At 37.7% G+C, this 20,852-nt stretch overlaps 2 protein-coding genes and 1 long non-coding RNA gene across 3 annotated transcripts in view; 1 reads left to right on the top strand and 2 right to left on the bottom strand.

The window, feature by feature from the left end:
- The window catches only part of LOC107686875 (uncharacterized), a 13,400-nt gene extending 12,239 nt beyond the window's left edge, over nucleotides 1–1,161 (top strand). Inside the window, exon 4 of the long non-coding RNA XR_001634076.1 lies at nucleotides 1,089–1,161. This is a non-coding gene — a long non-coding RNA (uncharacterized LOC107686875). The remainder of the gene's footprint in view (nucleotides 1–1,088) is intronic.
- The window catches only part of LOC107686843 (myosin-7-like), a 16,758-nt gene extending 8,677 nt beyond the window's left edge, over nucleotides 1–8,081 (bottom strand). The window contains exons 1-19 of the mRNA XM_016483999.1: nucleotides 7,594–8,081; nucleotides 7,408–7,451; nucleotides 6,651–6,858; nucleotides 6,414–6,557; nucleotides 6,183–6,339; nucleotides 5,705–5,732; nucleotides 5,517–5,619; nucleotides 4,478–4,570; nucleotides 4,327–4,390; nucleotides 4,145–4,243; nucleotides 3,957–4,060; nucleotides 3,697–3,835; nucleotides 3,491–3,609; nucleotides 3,251–3,400; nucleotides 2,994–3,164; nucleotides 1,590–1,899; nucleotides 1,403–1,482; nucleotides 1,066–1,271; nucleotides 831–954 (exon numbers count right to left, since the gene is read on the bottom strand). Coding sequence (XP_016339485.1) covers nucleotides 831–954; nucleotides 1,066–1,271; nucleotides 1,403–1,482; nucleotides 1,590–1,899; nucleotides 2,994–3,164; nucleotides 3,251–3,400; nucleotides 3,491–3,609; nucleotides 3,697–3,835; nucleotides 3,957–4,060; nucleotides 4,145–4,243; nucleotides 4,327–4,390; nucleotides 4,478–4,570; nucleotides 5,517–5,619; nucleotides 5,705–5,732; nucleotides 6,183–6,339; nucleotides 6,414–6,557; nucleotides 6,651–6,851 — 2,292 coding nt within the window. The 5' untranslated portion in view covers nucleotides 6,852–6,858; nucleotides 7,408–7,451; nucleotides 7,594–8,081. The remainder of the gene's footprint in view (nucleotides 1–830; nucleotides 955–1,065; nucleotides 1,272–1,402; nucleotides 1,483–1,589; nucleotides 1,900–2,993; nucleotides 3,165–3,250; nucleotides 3,401–3,490; nucleotides 3,610–3,696; nucleotides 3,836–3,956; nucleotides 4,061–4,144; nucleotides 4,244–4,326; nucleotides 4,391–4,477; nucleotides 4,571–5,516; nucleotides 5,620–5,704; nucleotides 5,733–6,182; nucleotides 6,340–6,413; nucleotides 6,558–6,650; nucleotides 6,859–7,407; nucleotides 7,452–7,593) is intronic.
- Nucleotides 8,082–9,656: 1,575 nt separating this feature from the next.
- Nucleotides 9,657–20,852, bottom strand: part of LOC107686828 (solute carrier family 22 member 17-like) — a 13,988-nt gene continuing 2,792 nt past the window's right edge. The window contains exons 2-10 of the mRNA XM_016483979.1: nucleotides 19,954–20,567; nucleotides 16,655–16,758; nucleotides 16,412–16,566; nucleotides 15,962–16,127; nucleotides 14,395–14,501; nucleotides 14,152–14,260; nucleotides 13,136–13,359; nucleotides 12,388–12,499; nucleotides 9,657–11,203 (exon numbers count right to left, since the gene is read on the bottom strand). Coding sequence (XP_016339465.1) covers nucleotides 10,927–11,203; nucleotides 12,388–12,499; nucleotides 13,136–13,359; nucleotides 14,152–14,260; nucleotides 14,395–14,501; nucleotides 15,962–16,127; nucleotides 16,412–16,566; nucleotides 16,655–16,758; nucleotides 19,954–20,403 — 1,704 coding nt within the window. The 5' untranslated portion in view covers nucleotides 20,404–20,567 and the 3' untranslated portion in view covers nucleotides 9,657–10,926. The remainder of the gene's footprint in view (nucleotides 11,204–12,387; nucleotides 12,500–13,135; nucleotides 13,360–14,151; nucleotides 14,261–14,394; nucleotides 14,502–15,961; nucleotides 16,128–16,411; nucleotides 16,567–16,654; nucleotides 16,759–19,953; nucleotides 20,568–20,852) is intronic.

Here is a 20,852-nt window from a genome sequence, read left to right as displayed (position 1 = left end):
AAAGAAGTGGCTCGAAGATCATTACATTGAAATTTTGGATCCGTGGCCAGGCAACTCCCCGGATCTCTATCTCATAGAGAACCTGTGGTCAGTCCTCAAAAGGTGAGTGGACAAGCAGAAGCCCACAAATTGTGATCAACTCCGAGAACTAATAAGGCAAGAATGGATCGCCATCAGTCAGGATTTGGCCCAGAAGCTAATATCCAGCATGCCAGAGCGAATTGCAGAGGTTATGAAGAACAAGGGTCAACTCTGTAAATATTGACTCATTTTTTTGCCAATAAAAGCCTTTAAAACTTATGATATGCTTATCATTGTTTTTCAGTATACCATAGAAACATGTGGGAAAATAATCTACAAATCCTGAAGCAGCAAACTTTGCAAAACATAAAATTTATGTCACTGCCGAAACGTTTGTCCATGACTGTAGTAGAGAGACGCTGCCAGGTAGAATTAATTCACACACGCAATCACTCTCACTAATGCATTCATATAAATGTAATCTTTATTGTGCTACTTTATCTGTATCTCATAGAATGAGCAGAAATCTGTGAGAAATACAACAACCCAAAGGCAAAAGAACTGATAAAAATTAGTTGTTATAGGAGTAATAGCCATGTGGGCAGCGCTGTGTCATATGCCATAGCTGTGCACAAGGTGTTTGTCACAGCTCCAGACTTATTTGTTCATTAATGACGTCATCAGTGACTAGTCGACTTCGACTCGACTTTCATCTCATAAAAGTCGACTTTAAAAATCAGAAGTCGTTCAACCCCTACTGAAAAAACTACACACAGAATTACATACATTCTAATTCTAAACATAAATACCTTAGTATGTCCAAACTTGTACTGGTTGTGGTCAATATCCAAAGAGCCCAATAACTTCTCAGCTCCTTTCCTGCTGTCAATGAACTGACCCTCTGGGATGGTAGCAGGGTTCAGTATACGATATCTGTTGTTGCATAATAGTTGGATAATATTGGATAATAATTATTTTTGGTGAAGTGCATACATTTTTCACCCAAGTGCAACTCAGATGTCCTGTATTCATAAGTGAATGTACCTCTGCTTGAAATCTCCATACAGGATCCTGTTGGGGAATCCCTTTCTGCAGATTCTGATGCCCTCCAGCACACCATTACAGCGCAGCTGGTGCATGACCAGAGGATTCTCCATCGCCCCAGGAGTCTTAGTCTCATTGGGGATGATGCAGCGCACAAAGTGAGGGTGAGTTGACCTCAAGTTGGTCATCAGCTTGTTCAGGTTCTCCTGTTGGTAGATATTATCAATCACTCTGACAACATATATTTTAGGTTGTCATACTCATTAAAGAGATTAAGAAACCAAATCATACTATATTACGGAAATCATTTTAGTGTGTAAAACACTCTATATGTTACCCGGTGAAGAGCAGACACTGTCTGGAAAGAAGAGCCCTTTTTCTTCTTCTCCTTTATTTTGCCGCCACCTTCCGCCAAGGCTGTTGCAAGAAACAAACTTTGTTTTTTCTTAAAAATTAACCTTTAATCAAATCCTTAATTGTCTCAGATTTTTCCCCCTTTGACATCAACAAAAAAAAAAACACACCTGATTCAGCTCCAGCATAATTAGCAAACAGGTTAGACAACAGTTTCATGGTGGACTTCTGATACAGGCCAACAACCGTCTCATTAAGAGGATCCTTGTTCTTCACCAGCCAGTTATTGATGTTGTAGTCAACTGTGCCAGCGTAGTGAACCAGGGCGAAATGGGCCTCTGGTTTACCCTTGATAATCCTGGGCTTCTGGAAGTTGTTTGATTTCCCCAAATGGTTATCATAAAGCTTAGCTTTGAATGTTGCATCACTAGCTTTGGGGAACATGCACTCCTCTTCAAGAATGGACATGATACCCATGGGCTATAGAGAAGGCAGGTTTATACATTAAAACAAACCTTATGTAACTTGAAGCAAAAATGGATATTAAATAAAGCTTAAAGATGAGATGTTCAGAAAAAAGGCTTTGTACACCCACCTTTTCAATGAGATCAATGCAAGCCTGCAAGTCCATGCCAAAGTCAATGAACTCCCATTCAATACCCTCCTTCTTGTATTCCTCTTGCTCCAACACAAACATGTGATGGTTGAAGAACTGCTGCAACTTCTCATTAGTGAAGTTGATGCACATCTGCTCAAAGGTGTTGAACTGCAGGTGGAATATATTGTATAATCACAATGACAAAGTAGAAAAAAACTAAAGTTCTTAACAGTAATCAGTAGATTTAATCTTACATCAAAGATCTCAAATCCAGCAATGTCCAGCACACCAATGAAGTACTGACGAGGCTGTCTGGTGTCCAGGGATTGGTTGATTCTCACAACCATCCAGAGGAACATCTTCTCGTACACTGATTTGGAAAGAGCACCAGTGGCATAGTACACCTGCCCGATGGACATTGAAATGTTACAAAACAATAAGCTTTTATGGTTAGGTTAATGATGAGGTGATGTAAATCACAAAGTAGTCTCCACCTGCTGGACATTCTGTCCCTTGGTGACCCACTCATTCCCTACTTTGACTCTTGGGTGGCACAGAGCCTTGATGAGATCAGCAGAGTTCAGGCCCATCAGATAAGCTGATTTATCAGCATCTGTCATCAATTAAAAAGAAGGTTGACTGTAATGAATCTATCAACCAATAACTATGCATCCTGTCAGCATTTTCTCCTGATACCAACCCTCAGTCCCATCAGCCTCTGCCTGTTCCTCTCGTTGCTTCTGCTTTCTGGAAGTTGTTTGATTTCCCCAAATGGTTATCATAAAGCTTAGCTTTGAATGTTGCATCACTGGCTTTGGGGAACATGCACTCCTCTTCAAGAATGGACATGATACCCATGGGCTATAGAGAAGGCAGGTTTATACATTAAAACAAACCTTATGTAACTTGAAGCAAAAATGGATATTAAATAAAGCTTAAAGATGAGATGTTCAGAAAAAAGGCTTTGTACACCCACCTTTTCAATGAGATCAATGCAAGCCTGCAAGTCCATGCCAAAGTCAATGAACTCCCACTCAATACCCTCCTTCTTGTATTCCTCTTGCTCCAGCACAAACATGTGGTGGTTGAAGAACTGCTGCAACTTCTCATTAGTGAAGTTGATGCACAGCTGCTCAAAGGTGTTGAACTGCAGGTGGAATATATTGTATAATCACAATGACAAAGTAGAAAAAAACTAAAGTTCTTAACAGTAATCAGTAGATTTAATCTTACATCAAAGATCTCAAATCCAGCAATGTCCAGCACACCAATGAAGTACTGACGAGGCTGTCTGGTGTCCAGGGATTGGTTGATTCTCACAACCATCCAGAGGAACATCTTCTCGTACACTGATTTGGAAAGAGCACCAGTGGCATAGTACACCTGCCCGATGGACATTGAAATGTTACAAAACAATAAGCTTTTATGGTTAGGTTAATGATGAGGTGATGTAAATCACAAAGTAGTCTCCACCTGCTGGACATTCTGTCCCTTGGTGACCCACTCATTCCCTACTTTGACTCTTGGGTGGCACAGAGCCTTGATGAGATCAGCAGAGTTCAGGCCCATCAGATAAGCTGATTTATCAGCATCTGTCATCAATTAAAAAGAAGGTTGACTGTAATGAATCTATCAACCAATAACTATGCATCCTGTCAGCATTTTCTCCTGATACCAACCCTCAGTCCCATCAGCCTCTGCCTGTTCCTCTCGTTGCTTCTGCTTGAACTTCATGTTGCCGTAGTGCATGATGGCACCAATCAGCTTGTAGATGCCGTTCTTCTCCTCTTGGGTGAAGCCCAACACATCAAACGCTTCCTACAGCAAATGTACAGTGTGTCTAATAATTCATTGCATTACATTGCATGTTATATGGACTTTAGTTCTAAAGCTTGAGAAGTTAATATCAACAGATTTATGCATGTTTTGGATAACGCACATCTGTAGCCATCAGCTCGTCAGCATCATTAATAGAGGCCACTTGTGTCTCTCCTTGAGAGATGAAGGCGTAATCGTAAGGGTTTGCTGTGATCAGCAGCATCTCTGAGAGGAAGAACACAAGTCACTCAGACATCATGTTGTAATGTGTGATAGGCAGGTCTTGCTGTTACTAATTTTTTTGCCCACCCAGCAGCTCCGGTTTCTTCTGAGACAGGATCTGGTAGAAGATGTGGTAGTCTCTCTCAGCCTTGAGCTGGAAAGTCACACGAGACTTCTCCAGAAGATCTGTCAAGGAGAACATTTACTTTAAAATCATTAATGCATTAAGTGCATTATTTTAAAATGGAACCAAGCATTGGTGTTCTTACAAGTTTCTATATCCGCAGAAGCGAGTTTGCCATTTGCAGCAAAGTGAATGCGGATAAACTTGCCCTGTTTAAAAAAAAAAAACTTACTTCTGTTAGTAAAAACAGTTCTTTAGTTTGTTCTCCAGTTTTCAACTCTATTTCATTCACTTACAAATCTAGATGAGTTGTCATTTCTGATGGTCTTGGCATTGCCAAAGGCCTCGAGAGCAGGATTACACTGGATGATTTGATCCTCCAGAGTACCCTAAAAAACACAACATTTGAAATTTGAAATTTGTGTATGATGAATGGAAATTAAACAAAAGTCCAATAAGTTTTATTTTAAATTCAGATCTTCTCAGTTTACCTTTTTTTCACTGGTCTCCTTCTTTGAAGGACTAGCAGCAATGCTGGCAAAGTACTGAATGACTCTCTTGGTGTTCACAGTCTTTCCAGCACCAGATTCTCCACTTTAGGTTTAAAGGTAACATGTTAAGAACTGCACTACATTTTTAAAAAACTATTATAGAAAGTGATAAACAGAAGCAGACTTACGTGATAAGAATCGACTGGTTTTCTCTGTCTGAAAAGGGCAATAACATATGAAATAACATTAGTTACTGTATGTTCTAACCAAACTAAAATTAATGCATTTAATAAAAAGCAACTAACCATATGATTGTGCATAGTTAGAAGCTCGAAATTGATAAACCTCAAAATGGGGAAACCACTTCCAATTATTTTATGTTAGTGTTGTCAAACGTCATATATCAAACTATTTTTCCATTATCTGTCACTTGATAGAAACTAGTCAAATTAGGCAGATGCCAACATGGACAAGTTGTGTGACAGTCTCAAAAACCATAAACAAAACTATGTAAAGTAGAAAAATGGTGCATATGAGAAAATCAGTTACAAGCTTCAACACAACGTTTTCATTTATTGGTATTCATTTATTTTGGTGTCGGGTTGATGTGATATCTGGGTCCTAAACTAAAACCAGTCAAGAACCAGTGGTGTCAAGTAGACGCACCTGACAGCATGTACTGGTCATTGCCAAAGGCCTCAAGAGCAGGATTACACTGGATGATTTGATCCTCCAGAGTACCCTAAAAAACACAACATTTGAAATTTGAAATTTGTGTATGATGAATGGAAATTAAACAAAAGTCCAATAAGTTTTATTTTAAATTCAGATCTTCTCAGTTTACCTTTTTTTCACTGGTCTCCTTCTTTGAAGGACTAGCAGCAATGCTGGCAAAGTACTGAATGACTCTCTTGGTGTTCACAGTCTTTCCAGCACCAGATTCTCCACTTTAGGTTTAAAGGTAACATGTTAAGAACTGCACTACATTTTTAAAAAACTATTATAGAAAGTGATAAACAGAAGCAGACTTACGTGATAAGAATCGACTGGTTTTCTCTGTCTGAAAAGGGCAATAACATATGAAATAACATTAGTTACTGTATGTTCTAACCAAACTAAAATTAATGCATTTAATAAAAAGCAACTAACCATATGATTGTGCATAGTTAGAAGCTCGAAATTGATAAACCTCAAAATGGGGAAACCACTTCCAATTATTTTATGTTAGTGTTGTCAAACGTCATATATCAAACTATTTTTCCATTATCTGTCACTTGATAGAAACTAGTCAAATTAGGCAGATGCCAACATGGACAAGTTGTGTGACAGTCTCAAAAACCATAAACAAAACTATGTAAAGTAGAAAAATGGTGCATATGAGAAAATCAGTTACAAGCTTCAACACAACGTTTTCATTTATTGGTATTCATTTATTTTGGTGTCGGGTTGATGTGATATCTGGGTCCTAAACTAAAACCAGTCAAGAACCAGTGGTGTCAAGTAGACGCACCTGACAGCATGTACTGGTAGGCGTTGTCAGAGATGGAGAAGATGTGAGGAGGAGCCTCAGTTCGTTTCTTTCCTCTGTAGGCCAGGACGACTTCCTGGTTGTACACTGGCAGCCACTTGTAGGGGTTCACAGTGACACAGAAGAGCCCAGAGTAGGTCTGTAAGAGATTCACAGCAGCTTCAGATCTGCTCATACGTGATAAAGTGAAACTGTGAGTGTTTTAAGACTCACGTAGATCATCCAGGCTGCGTAACGCTCTTTGAGGTTAAACAGCACAGCGGGCTCGTGCAGGAAGGTGAACATCGCCATGTCCTCAATTTTATCAAACTTTGGCGGGTTCTGAGGGTGAATATCAGCTTCTTTCACAGTTACTGTCTGTAAAAATCAAATATTCCAACAGTTATTACTCGAAATGATAAGTTCCTGTAATGTAATGAAGTAATACTCAAGAGTTCAACTTTTACTTACTTTGCCTTTTTCCGTCTCACAGCTGACTTTATCACTTTCCCGACTCAAAACGGTTCCTTTCACATACTCCTCTTCAGCATCAGGAACAAAACATTCCCTTTTCATGTCAAAGGGGCGAGTTTGGGCCTCCAGACGCTCCCTGTCTGACTTCCTGAGGTACGGAGCAGCAGCTCCAAACTCCGCCATCTGGGCATCCCCCATCTTTCACCCTGCTCAATTCAATTCAATTCAATTCAATTCAAGTTTAATTGTATAGCGCTTTTTACGATACAAATCATTGCAAAGCTCACAAGTGCATGCACACAGATTACTATATATATATATATATATATATGTATGTATATACATACATACATATAGGAGCCTATTTGGATGCTTAAGACACATATACAGTGTATAGCACAAATTTTAAAGAAACAAAACAAAAACGGTGTATCCAATATTTCACTAAACTCAAACATTGAAAGCTTAAAAATGCAAAAAAATGTAATTAAATAGTAAAATAAATATATAAAAATCCATTTTAAAAGTATCTAAAAATATACAGGAAACACTAGGTTTTTTCCCCTTACTGCTATGAGGCAAAAAAAAAAAAAAAAAACACTTCATACATATAAGTTATTAAAAGGTGCTTCAAGCCACAATCAGTCATTTTACCCTTGTTTAATGAAGCTATATTGCTGTAAAACCAAATGTACAAATTTCATTATCAAACACATGCATTACGACCATGAAACACTAATGTGAGGTGCATTACCTCTGACAGCTGCCGACCCAGAAAATATTACCACAAACGCTCCCCTACAAGCAATGTGATCAGAGATAATGGTTCAAAATCCATCACCATGAATTACAAAGTTATTAGAATTCCAAATAGAATTCAAAATATTGATTAAAGAAAGATTTCAGCTTGCTTAGTGACTTTTAAAGAGTTGCATATTACCTGTTCACAAGTTGTAGGCTTGAGGGAAAGTTGAATAGCCGAAGCTGAGGATCCTCTCAACAGTGTGTCCTTCCTCTCTTTTATAAAGCCACTATCCATCTAAATAAGGGAGTTGGCACACTGTTATGCCAAACTGCTATTGTGTTTGGTTCAGCTGAGGTAGGGAGGGATAAGCATAGTTTTTCATACGCACCAGTCATTCCACCGCTGCCAACAACATCCCATAATGGATAATAATTACAGGAGGACAATTAAAATCACCAAAGACAAAGCTTTCACCATTAAGTCCTGTTTGTATTCGAAATATGATAAAATCATGATTAAGCATGATTTTTGCCCCCCAGCCAATCTGAAAAACACAACAGCTTGTTGCATCATAAATATGTATAAATGCACATATAATTTTGGAGTTATAAGTATATACCTTTGTTTTTGTTCTAAACTAGCTTTGTAGCTGTCTAATAAAGTCATAGGCTAATAACCAGACAGGTAAGTAATCCTAATAAAGTAACTGTTGAGATTCAACCATGGCGTTTGCTTTTTCATTTTCTCCTAATGCATCAACATCAGTACATCAACAAAGCACTATTTCTCATATTTTAAAGAGAGACTTCATCTATATCACTTGTTTTGATTGATTACTGTATGCAACAAAAGGAAAAAATGGGGATGTAAACTCTCATCCAATTTTTGCTATTCATGGAATCATTTTTTTATGATGGAATCAATTACTAAGGACAACAGAAGTTTGAAATGTCAGTGAACAACTGTGTGGTGAACACTGAAGGTCAGTGAGCGACAGATGAAATGATTCCTTGCCTCATTGTCACAGGATCGTCCCCTCATTTGTCCTTGGGTACAAAGATAACCCTGTGAAATTCCTGGAAAGTGACGCCCATTGACTGAGAATCACAGGTTAGCACTTCCATTTATGTAACGCTGTGGAACGCTTCACTGAAAGACAAATATAAAAGAGTTATGGACCACTTTGTTTTATTGCAGTGGTGAAACTAAAGCGGTGATGGACTTGCTCTGATATCCTGTGCATGCGTCCACCATCACAAGACAAGCGAGACATATGAGGTATCGTCTTTCTGTCGGGTCAAACGTTTGGTTGCCTGCCCAGTACTGCTGTATATGTGCCTCTGTCATGGTGAGGTTAAACTAATAAAACACAGTTAGCTTTCTTATTCTGATCTAGTTCTGTTGTTGATCTTTTACTATTGTCATTTGGATGGTTATAGAAACTAAACATTTGAAATCACTAATTAGGGAAGAAGTGTTTGTATAAAGGCTACTTGCCAACAGACAAGTATGGTTTCAATCAGTGTGACAATGAAGAGGAGCTATAATTAGATGTTCGGCCAAGTGAAGGCAACCAAGCAGCAAATGTCAGATGTTAACAAGGTGCAAGTGTTCAACAAGTGAGATCGTTTTCATTGTGCATGCCTTCATAACATCTACAACCAAACCCTCAGAGACTTGAAATCTCCAGGCAAGAATCTCATAAGGACGAGCAGTCGATTGATCTACAGGATTTACAGTACGAGAGAGGTTGCAAGCAGCCAGCTGTCTGAGAATCATAATGGTAATTCAATAGAGCTACGAGGCTAAATTAGTCTCGAAGAGACTATATTTGATATTGTCTAATGTTATACTGAAATACATTTCTATTTAAGGCTGTCACTATCGATTAATTTGGAAATCGGATAATGTGGGAACCCTGCGTAAGGAATTTTGTTTTTGTATAGTTGATACACTTTTAATAGTGGCTTGTGTAAACATTAGGGGGCGTTATAGTAAAGCTTTGCAGGATAAACAAACTGACCTTTGCGACCATTACAGAATCAGGAGCTGCTGTCCAGAGTGTTTTTATGGTGAATCATTGGCCTCGTCTGAAATGAGCTCACTGACAAAAACTGAAGAGCTAAAAATACGCAAACCAGCAAAATATTGATGGACCAGAGGTACAGCAGAACATTCAACAACACCAAAGTCTGAATGCATTCAGCTTGAGACTTTCAAAGCACATATTCACTTCTAATCACTTGACAAACATACGTGATTTTACCAGATTTTATTTGTAATTAGACTTGATTAAGGATTAATAATTACAGCATTGTTTAGTAAGTGTTGTGCAATCATCAGACTTATTACTATTATCCTTTATTATTAACGTAGTAGTAATAATAATAATTCAAATTATTACTAACAATTCAGAACTATTAAGTGCATTTTAAAGAATCTAACACAAAGACGCGTTTGCAAGAGAAAGCTACATAACTCATGTTTCCAAAGTTCCTTATTTCATAATCAGACTGAAAATGCAATAGGCAAAGACAAAATAGAAAGACATCAGACACAAATAAATCCTGACTGTCAACATTCAAATGAACCTGTGCGTTCCTTCCCTCTGCTATCATACTCTTCATCCTCGATGTTTAAGGTAAGGAACAGAGAAATAAGGAATGCTACGAGCAGTGTTATTTCCGTCTGCCTCATTAGAGGAATATTACAGGTTTATTACAACTCAAGCTGTCAAATTATTCCACAAAATTGTTCTGCCTCCCTTAGTTTGTACAAAACAGGATAAGTGTGCACAGTAAAGAATGGATGTTGCACTAGAGGAGTTAAAAGCAGAAATATGGAGGATATATTTTTTGTAATTCGGTTCTGTAATTCATCTGCGACAAAAAATAACACCTGGCTGTGCAATAGAGACATAACATGGAGTAATTGACAACACGTCCCAGCTTCTGCACATACAGTACAACTCAAGTTGCATTCCTATAATATTCCTTTAACAAAGAGTGACGTGTAACATACAGTAATAAGTGTTTCTGGTATCATGCCTCAGTCTAATCAGAGTGCACATAAATGATCCTTGACGTTTCTCGCCCGAAGCACTGATCAGTCCTTCAGCGATCCTCTGGGCACGCGATTCTTATCAGCAACGTGTTAAAGAACTAAGAGAACCAATTCCATCCTTCTTCCATCTGGAGTGAGAACTTAAGCCTGTTTTCACAGGGATAAATATATTTCAAAATGATCATTGCCATTTTGAGCCCTCGTCTCATATTGGTATAATATATTACTAATAAGTCACCGAATGCTACATGGGTCAGACTTCAATGTTTAGTCAAGAGTGTACGCCCTTATCTCATGGTTTATGCCACTGAGCGCTAACAAGCGTTTGCGTACTCGAGGCGGTTCGGTACCCTTCACCCCTCACACTTCATGATGGAGTCCATGTGCCACGACTCCATCGACACGTGTTAGGAATGACTACAAATACAGGATTATTAGGACGGGACTCCGAGGTCAGAGTGAAGGCTAGGTCTCTGGGTTAGGCGTAGCCAGAAGAGGAACGTTATCCCTACGTCTTCGGCCCAGTGGAGGACGGCGGTACTGTTCTCCATCCGCCAGCGTCTGTGGAAGAGGTTTGCGTTTGCTCTCCGGGAGAAGCAGGATGGAGAGGACCGCCAGCAGGGCCAGAGACGAGTAGACCACATGGTGCAGAAAGTAGCCGTAGTGATTACGCAGATCCATGAGAGGAGAACTGAGGCGGCCCACGCAACCCAAAGCCATGACTGCTCCCACACCACTTCCTCTGTGGACACAAGAATGGGACGTTAAAATCGCCACTTGTAGAGTCATTTACAACAGCTTCGAACGCGGCTCAGCCAATCAGAATCAAGGACCGGAACTATCTGTTTTATAATATAAAATCTACCGTCTAAATGGAAGTATTTCCCGATTATTGGTTGAAGAAAAGTAGAAGCATGATGGAACTTTTGAAGTTGCCTTCACGTGATATTGGAATTATCGTAAATACAATTTTCGTAGTTGGAAATTAACGCCCTCTCAAGTTTTTACAAGTAATTACGACTGAGGATCTTGAAACCCGAGCCATAAATTTGGCAGCGATGAGAACTATAGCTGCACTGACTGTTAAGTTGTATTAATTTTTCCCACATCTACATTGCTTTCTTTTGCCCTTAGAGTATATTTATGTTTATAAATAACCATTTGAAGAATACTGTATTTGATTTACACTGTGAAAACTGCAATTATTTGACCGAAATTCCTATGTTTATATGGTTGTCAACAGATGGGACGCTACATTTTATTCAAAATCTGTTAAATATTCACTAAACATCTTCAATACATTTTGGCTCTAGTAAGATTTTTTTCACAAGAATGTACATGGTTTCCTCCATGATTTCTATTTCTTTCGGACAACAAAGCACTTGAATGTGACAAACTCGTAATTACAACTTCAGAAGTAGGAAATCTCCAGTTATAGCACGTGAAGGCAGCATGAGTGGCATCTCCCAACATTTCAATTAAATATTATAACATTGGCAACAACATTACATGCATTATATTTATGCATTTGGCAAATGCTTTTATCCAGTGCATTTAGGATTTACATTTTATGACTTCATACATTCCCTAGGAATCAAAGCCATGACCTTGCCGTTTGTTAGCGTCATGCTCTACCGGCTATAGTATGTGAAAACTATTAATAAATTAACGACAAGAAAAACTTATGCAAACTCTTCGCTCTGTTTCCTCCCAGGAGAAACACTGTTGGCGGGAAGCCAGAACCACACAGAAGAGATGCATAAACTATATCCCTAACCGGCTCTCTGGAGTCCAGTAGGGATCGTGCTGTTTTCTTGACTCTCTCGTTGTCCATACATTACATGCATTCTGCTGCTTCAGGAGCTAAAATAAGCATGAGGTTACGAGGGTGTGCTAGTAACCAGCCCCACGGGAGCGTGTGTTTACCTGATGATGGTGGGCATGACTTCAGCGGTGAACAGAATAGAGAGAGAGGCGGCCGCTTGGGACGAGAACAGGCCCATTATAGAGAACACAGTCATGGCTGACTCACTCAGATCTGCAGGGACACATTCATCTCAACGTTAGACATTATAAAGCAAAATACCTCAAAGAATTAACTGGACAATGCTTGAAACTTTGTATTGCTCGCACTTCTTGTGTTATTGCCTCCTTATGCTATGGTATATATGATATGATCACTTGTTGAAATTTAAAGTCGCTTCAGATAAAAGCGTTTGCTAAAAGAATAAATGTAAATTTCCAGATAATTCTGTGTGCAAATCTATTTTTAGACTTGTGAACTATTAAATGCATTTATAATAATTTTTTCACAACAAGTAGAATTGTAAGTATTCATCTATGAGATAGTAAGTATTTGTTGTTTTAAATGTATTTATTATTATTATTATTATTTAAAATCATTGTGTCCAGGATGATTTTCGTAAGTGTGTTACGATAATGAATGGGATTTATGTTTATTTTTTACATTACAGTAATGAGAATTTGAGGAGAAAAGTGCTTTGAAATCCCAAAAATATTTTCTTTAATATAAAAAAAAATTATAATTTTAATATAATGTAGCATTTTAAATGATATAAAAAAAGATATTATTTATATAGAAATAAAAAAAAATAAAACACCTTTCATCTTTGTTTTGATTTTAGGGTGAAATAACGAAGCAAAAAACACTTACAGTCCATGAGTCCGAGCAGGATTAGGGAGGCCAGTCCGGTCAAGGTCATGGCTAGAAGAAGAATTCCACGACGACCAAACCTGTCCACCGTTGCCCAGAGCAACAGCCAGGCTCCGCCCCCTGCACATACAGACAGCAGGTACGTCCAATAGAAACTGGGGGTGAATCCTCTGACGTCACCTCTGAAGGAGCTGTAGCAGTGACTGATGCCATGAGAGATGAACCTGAACACAAGAATACACTTCAAGATACAATAAGACCAGCCACCTAATAATCATACAAGACACATAAATGGGGCAATATTTAAATAAGGAAATAAATGCATGCGAGTATAGACCAATTTCAGTGTTTGTAAACTGATGACGTTTTTGTGGGCGGAGCCTATCTGGTGGCAGAAAATTACCGTTTTAACGTAGCAGTCTATTCAAGCCATGGAATAAAAGAATACAAATTTTCATTTTGAGTTTATATTTCAAAATTCTGACTTTTTTTCTTGCAATTCCGACATTATATCTAGTCTGTCCGTTTAAACGTCTGCGTTTAGCTTCAAATGGCATCTTTGACGACAGTGTTATATAAAAGTTATTTGCATTCCGATTCTAACATCCAAAGGCACAACAAGACATTTTTTCTCTTATTCCATGGATTTTACCCGTTTCCCTCCACTTATTCCCAGTGTTTTTCTGCCACCACTATGCACGCGCAGCTGCAAGTGACGTCTACTCCAAATTGGTCTATAAATAATCTATAAATAAATGAATGCATTATTTTAAAAATCTATTAAAAGTAAAGAAAGAAAATTATAAATAAAGGGGGAGATAAAGCAAAAATTATGTATTTATTTTTGCTTTGGTCCTCCATATTGCTCAATTGTCGAATATCAACTGAACAATAAATACATAAACTTTAATTCTGACTATTTTGATGTTACTTTGCAAGAGCAGTCTGACTCCAGCATCCAAAACTTGCCCACTTCAGCACCTCAGGCAAGAAGTTTATCAGTAGGAATGACTTACGAAGTGAATCCCAGCACACATAGGTTTTTCCAGATGTTTCTGCTGTGTAGCAGCTCTGGGAAGGACAGGTGAGGACGTCCAGGAGACGAGGACGATTCTGTGTCCAGCTCTGCTTCATCAGACACAACAACGCACAATGTTTGTTCCTTGAGAACATTAGACGAAAACCTCCGGCAGAAACTGTTTGCCTTCCAAAATGAATGTGCAAACACTTTCCAGCGCAAAAGATATTTTTAAACTGACCCGTGAAGCTGTCGTCATCTCTCTGCCGCTCGCTGAAGGAATTCATGTCTCCCGTCCTCTCGGAGAGCAGAAGCCAGCGCGGCGATTCGGGAAACACTCCCGGGATCCTGAAGACAAACAAGCGGCAGCTAAAAGAGCAGCTTCATGCAGTAATAAGATAATCTGCTCAACAGACAGCACAACTGGGAGAAGCGACAACGTGGCACTAGCGGGACGGTCTGGTAGTCATATAAACGAAGGTGATTCGTCATTACTAACGAGCGCTAATGTGCGCTGGCTGCACTCAAAGCTCTGAAGCTTCACAGGGCATTTCAGATCAATATTCCTGAAAGAGCAGCCGCTTTGCATTTAGGCTGATGAAGTGTTGAAAAGCTTCCTGTTCCCAGATGCAGCAGTGTTGATGCTGAGCCAGTTTAATAACAGAAGAGATATTTGTCCACAGCACTGGAGGTCTGACCTGCGGGAAACCGTGTTTTTGTTACGCTATGCAACAAATGAATCACCTGTGAATGTGTTTTTCAGAGAGCAGCTCACAGAACTGATTTCAGGGATCAACACTTCTATTATCAGGTCTGTGCTTTCTTATGTTCTTACATTATAACTACCTAACATACCGTGCGTTTTTATCCTTTTGTTTGGATTTGGGGGATGATCTGAATATTGTTTTGTGATTTCCTGTAGCTCAAACAGTAGAGCATGACACTAACAATGCCAAGGTCATGGGGTCGTTTCCCAGGAAATGCGTATGTTGATTAAAAACAATGTAAATGCAATTGAAGTCGCTTTGGATAAAAACATCGGCTAAATGCATATAAATGCATAAATGTTCATTTTAACGCTTCTCAACACTAATTTTGGTACCATTACAAAAACACTGTTTTTCACTTAAAAAAAAATAATAAAGCCAATATATATATATATATATATGTATGTATATGTGTGTGTGTGTGTGTGTGTGTGTGTGTTCATTTATTTATTTACATTTTATACTTGTATATCATTATTTTAGTATAATTGAGAAATATTATGATTACTATTTTCTATTATATTTATCAATATAAAGTTTTTATTTCTATTAATTTTTATTTCAGTTTTAGTTATTTTCAAAAGAGAAATTTAGCCTTGCAGCTACTTTTTTTTTCAGTTAACATTTATTTTATTTCAAGTAACACAATATTTAATGTTTTTAATTTTAGTTTCAGTTTTAGTTAACTCTAGTAACCCTGATATATATATAAATAATTTTATTAGCATAAATAATTCATTTTAAGTAAATACCTACACTGAATCATTAGTATGTAGTCTTAAAGTTTGTTTTTTTTTAATTATAATTATTTAAGTACACATTGGTTTAAAAGGGTCAATTTTGAAAAGTTAGCAAAACAAAGTGCATTTTTAAAAATGTGTATTTTCCTGTTAATCACTGTATAAATCTACATTTTATAAATCGCTGTAGAAACAAAGGTGACTTGACTATCTGCCTCAAACTTTCTAACCAGTGCAATCCTAATAGTAATAGTAAGCCAAAAACCACTTGATCAGTAAGTGGCATTCATCATGGACTAACCCATAGCACAGGAACAATGACAGAGGAGCTGCTCCGGTTCCTAACAGGCCCCTCCAGGAGCCACAGCCGAGGGCCACAGCCAGCAGCAGGAGCTCTCCCGCAAACACGGTCAGACCGGACATCATCGTCGCCAGCAGCCGCAGCGACGGGTCACACAGTTCCACACCTACAGCCAAACGCAAAGAAACACAGCTGTAACTTCATGCTTAAAACGAGAAAAAATATCAGCCAATCGAGACCGAAAAATAAACTTGGATTTCCACTTCAATTTGATAATTTTTCAGATTTTTCTTCACATTTTGAAACTGGAGATTCAGAAGAATCTCTGAAGCAGAGATTTGTTGATTTAAGAATGTTTCTACTGTAAACAAGGTCTTTTTTGCAGCGAAACATCATCTCGACACTCTGTGCTGCTGTTCATCACGCGTGTTCCGTGTGCGTTTGACTTACGTGTGACGTACAGCATGAGGAAGACGCCGGCGCTCGCCGCGGCCAGACAGAAGCGCATGCTGATGAAGACGGGCGGTGAGGGCGACACACACACCAGCACCCCGAAAACCACCGCCAGCATCAGAGACGCCAGCAGAGACTTGAGCCTGCCCAGCCTGGAACACACCGAACGACTCAAACGCTGACATGATGGAAATACACCAAAAAAACACTGAAAAGACAGACGGATGGACAGTTTCTCACCGGTCAGCCATGTAGCCCAAACCCAGACAGCCCGTCAGCGTCCCCAGAATGAAGCACACCTCCTCGACTGGAACCAGCCAGTACCGAGAACACACCAGATCCCACTGCCAACAACAGGAAGTCAGGACAGAGCAGACAGGAAGCAGTTGTAGTTCAGGCAAACTCAATAAGCGATTGAATTAGTCTGAAGACTCGTGTGAGTTCATGTTTTCTTCCGTGCTAAAGCAGCAAACGCAGTTTCACTTCATGTTTGGTCATGCTGAACATTCACGAACAGTCAGATTACAAAAGTTATGCGTCAGAGCTTTAATATCCAGCGTTAGTACTAAACTATTAAAATTGTTTTTGTTAATTAAAATAAATCTGAAATAAAACAATAGATTAAAAACCTTGAACCAAAGCTATAAATGTTCCATTGGCACTAAAAAAAAAAAAATAAAATAAAATAAATATTTATGAAATAATTTGAAGTACTACATTTTAAAACTTACATTTAAACATTTTTCAACTATTTAGAAATATATGAAAAACAAAATGACAAATGCACATTACAAAATTAACTAAAACTTAAATTAAAAACAAAATATACAATTCAAAAGTTTTTAAATTTTATATTAGATTAAAAACTTAAATGAAAATTAGAAATGTTGCCTTGGCAACTAACTGAAGTTTAAGTACTAACATTTCTAAAAACTGAAATAAAAAATAAATTAAAGCTATATAGAATAAAAAAAATGACAAGCACATTATAAAATTAACTAAAACTTAAATTAAAAACAAAATATACAATTCAAACGTTTTTAAATTTTATATTAGTACTTAAACTTCAGATAGTTGCCAAGGCAACATTTCTAATTTTCATTTAAGTTTTTAATCTAACATTTCTAAAACTGAAATAAAAAATTAATTAAAGCTATATAGAATTTAAAAAAATGACAAGCACATTACAAAATTACTAAAACCGAAAATGTAAATGTAAAAGTGAATTCAAATCTTCTATATTGAAATAAATTTAAGTACTAAAACCAAAATAAATTGAAGTTATATATAAAATGTAAACAAAAAAAATGACAAAGGCACATAAGGTTACTAAAACTTTAATCTAAAACTAAAAATATAAATAAAAAAGTTAATTCAAAATATCAAATAATTACTATAATAGTATATAAATAATACTAAAAGAAAACTGTTAATATCACAAATGGATTCTAAACTTCAGCATGTAAGCAGCAGCAGAACGAGTCAAACGTCATGTGAGCAAACAGCTGCGTCGTGACACACGAACACAAAAGAGTTCGTCAGCTGAAATGTGACCAAACCAGTTCTACTGTACACTCGACTAGTCTTCAGCCCACACTGACCACAAACAGCATCAACTAACTTTAGTTTTGCATCTTTCATTGAATACAAAAACTTCACTGGGAGTAATTACGTACACATGAATTAATTACAGTTCTTACAATTTATGAGTTCAGAGTAAAACTTGTGGGAGGAATCTGATGAATGCAGGACATCAAACCTGCCCTCGACAGACATGAAGACGCGTCACGCTCAGATGAACATGATAAAGCAACAAGACACTAGGGCCAATTATTGTCAATTATTCCCTTGAAATTGTAATTGCAATTATTAATTACGATTATCACAATTTACATTGAATGATGTTTATACCATTGTTTGATGCAACTGCATGCCGTATTTTTATATGAAAATAAACAAGCTGAAAACACTCGAACTGAAAAACCTTTAGTGCTTTTCTATAGTATTAAGCCTCAAATGTCAAATATACATCGGATTGGTTTCTTCTTTAAATTATAAAAAAGTACAAATATGAATGGTATTATAATGTTATACTGAAAAACCCTTAAGCTAACATGTAGAAAGAAAAAAACGCATCTTAAGCACGCAGAATAACATAAGTAGACTTTAAACGATTAATTGCCGCTTTGAACGATTACGTAATTGTGGCATCCATAATTGTAATCGCGATTAGAAATTCGATTAATTGTGCAGCCCTAGAAAACACGAATCTATGTCAAGCAAATCTGAGATTAACCACCCATGATAAGCAACAAGATATTCTGACAGTCACCGAAACCTCGTTAGTACAAAAATTACACTCCACATACAAGTAACTATATATTTAACATCAAAAAGGATCTGATTGCCTGTGATTATGTTGTATTATTGAGCTTTTTTGGCAATACGGTGACACTGCAGGAGCAAATGAAATATGCTGTGACATTCATAATAATCTGAGATAATATTACGCTACAATCTTCATGTTCATGCACTTTTTCTGATAAAGGACGAAAATTGTATGATTATTGCATTATTCTCTAGCTGCACCTGAATAACCATCTTTCCTGGTTATAGACATCTTATTATAGAGTTAGTTCACACAAAATGTCAAATCTATAGTGTTATTGTAAACTAAAATGAAAAATATTGATTGAAATAAACTTTAAATGAAATTAATATATAAACGGAAGTTTATAACGGAAGACAACATTTCTAATTTTTTGTTAAGTTTAGGTTCTAAAATGACTAAAACTGAAATAAAATGAATAAAAAAATTAAACATTTTAAAAATGCAAATGAAAAAAAAAGTAAATCTAAGGAACATTAAAAAAATAGATAAGAAAAAACAACAAATGACTAAAATGACACTAATAAAATAAAATTAAAATAAGAATAAATTAAATTGAATTAGGTTAAATTGGATTAAAATTATATATATATATATATATATATACACAGTGGGTACGGAAAGTATTCAGACCCCCTTAAATTTTTCACTCTGTTATATTGCAGCCATTTGCTAAAATCATTTAAGTTAATTTTTTTTCCTCATTAATGTACACACAGCACCCCATATTGACAGAAAAACACAGAATCGTTGACATTTTTGCAGATTTATTAAAAAAGAAAAACTGAAATATCACATGGTCCTAAGTTGGCTGCAATATAACAAAGAGTGAAAAATTTAAGGGGGTCTGAATACTTTCCGTACCCACTGTATATATATATCTTCAACCAAATTTCAAAGTTGAGGATGCATCACATCAGGTTTGTGGTCATGAATTTTATACCAATGCATCACAAAAGTTTTCCATGAGTGATTTCATAGCAGAAATAAACTGTGTAATGTAAAATAAAACAGTTCCTGGTGCCTGTCTGCTTTAACTGTACGAAAAAAAGCAGTGTGAACATTCTGCTAAACATCTTTACGTTAAACTGGTAGCAGAAAGCATTTAAACATCGAAAATATCTGGATGCATTTAAAAGTGTCGACCCACCTCTGTGACGATATTATTGGTCAGTCCTTCGGTGACGTTGTAGTCATAACCAGCATCACAGTCCTTCACACCCGACCGCGTGCTGTTGATGAACTGCTTGCACTGGGGCAGATCTCCGTCTCTTTTCTCCGCCCTCACAGAGGCGTTGGTCACCTGAGGAGCGGGCGAGGGTCCCGGGAGACGACAGCGGAAGGGCGGGGACAGGGTCAGGAGTGGGTCGGAGGACAGCAGGAACGCCAGGAAGAGGTTGGGCAGAATGGAGAGAGCGATGAGGAGCCGCTGCTTCTTACGGCCCAGAGCCAGAATCATGACCTCTCCGGTGGGCGGCAGAACGGGCGGCAGGGGGAGCGAGGACGGGGCGGGAGAGGAGAGCGTGGGGGAGGACGGGAGCGAGGGAGGGGGAGGAGGACACGGGGATGGGGAGGCCAGCAGGGACGGGGGTGACGTCATGGTTTGGACAGAAGCTGCGCCACAGAGACCAGAGCCTTACAGAGACCCTGCTGCTGCTGCTGCGGACGCAGGTGAAGAGAGAGAGAGAGAAAGATAGACGCCTGTCTGTGTCTCTCACTCTCTCTCTTCCTCTGCTCACCCTGAGACAGACGAGCTGAAATAACCTGCAAAAGACAACAGTACATGAAATCATAGGACTGCTGGATCCGGTATATAATGATAGATAGATAGATAGATAGATAGATGTATATATAATGTTAGAAAGATAGATAGGTGTATATATAATGTTAGATAGATAGATGTATATATAATGTTAGATAGGTGTATATATAATGTTAGATAGATGTATATATAATGTTAGAAAGATAGATAGGTGTATATATAATGTTAGATAGATAGATGTATATATAATGTTAGAAAGATAGATAGGTGTATATATAATGTTAGAT

Source organism: Sinocyclocheilus anshuiensis, unplaced genomic scaffold, assembly GCF_001515605.1.
Source record: "Sinocyclocheilus anshuiensis isolate Anshui unplaced genomic scaffold, SAMN03320099.WGS_v1.1 scaffold601, whole genome shotgun sequence".
Lineage (NCBI taxonomy): Eukaryota > Metazoa > Chordata > Actinopteri > Cypriniformes > Cyprinidae > Sinocyclocheilus > Sinocyclocheilus anshuiensis.
Note: the sequence above shows the minus strand (reverse complement) of the source record. Positions and strands in the feature narration are given on the sequence as shown.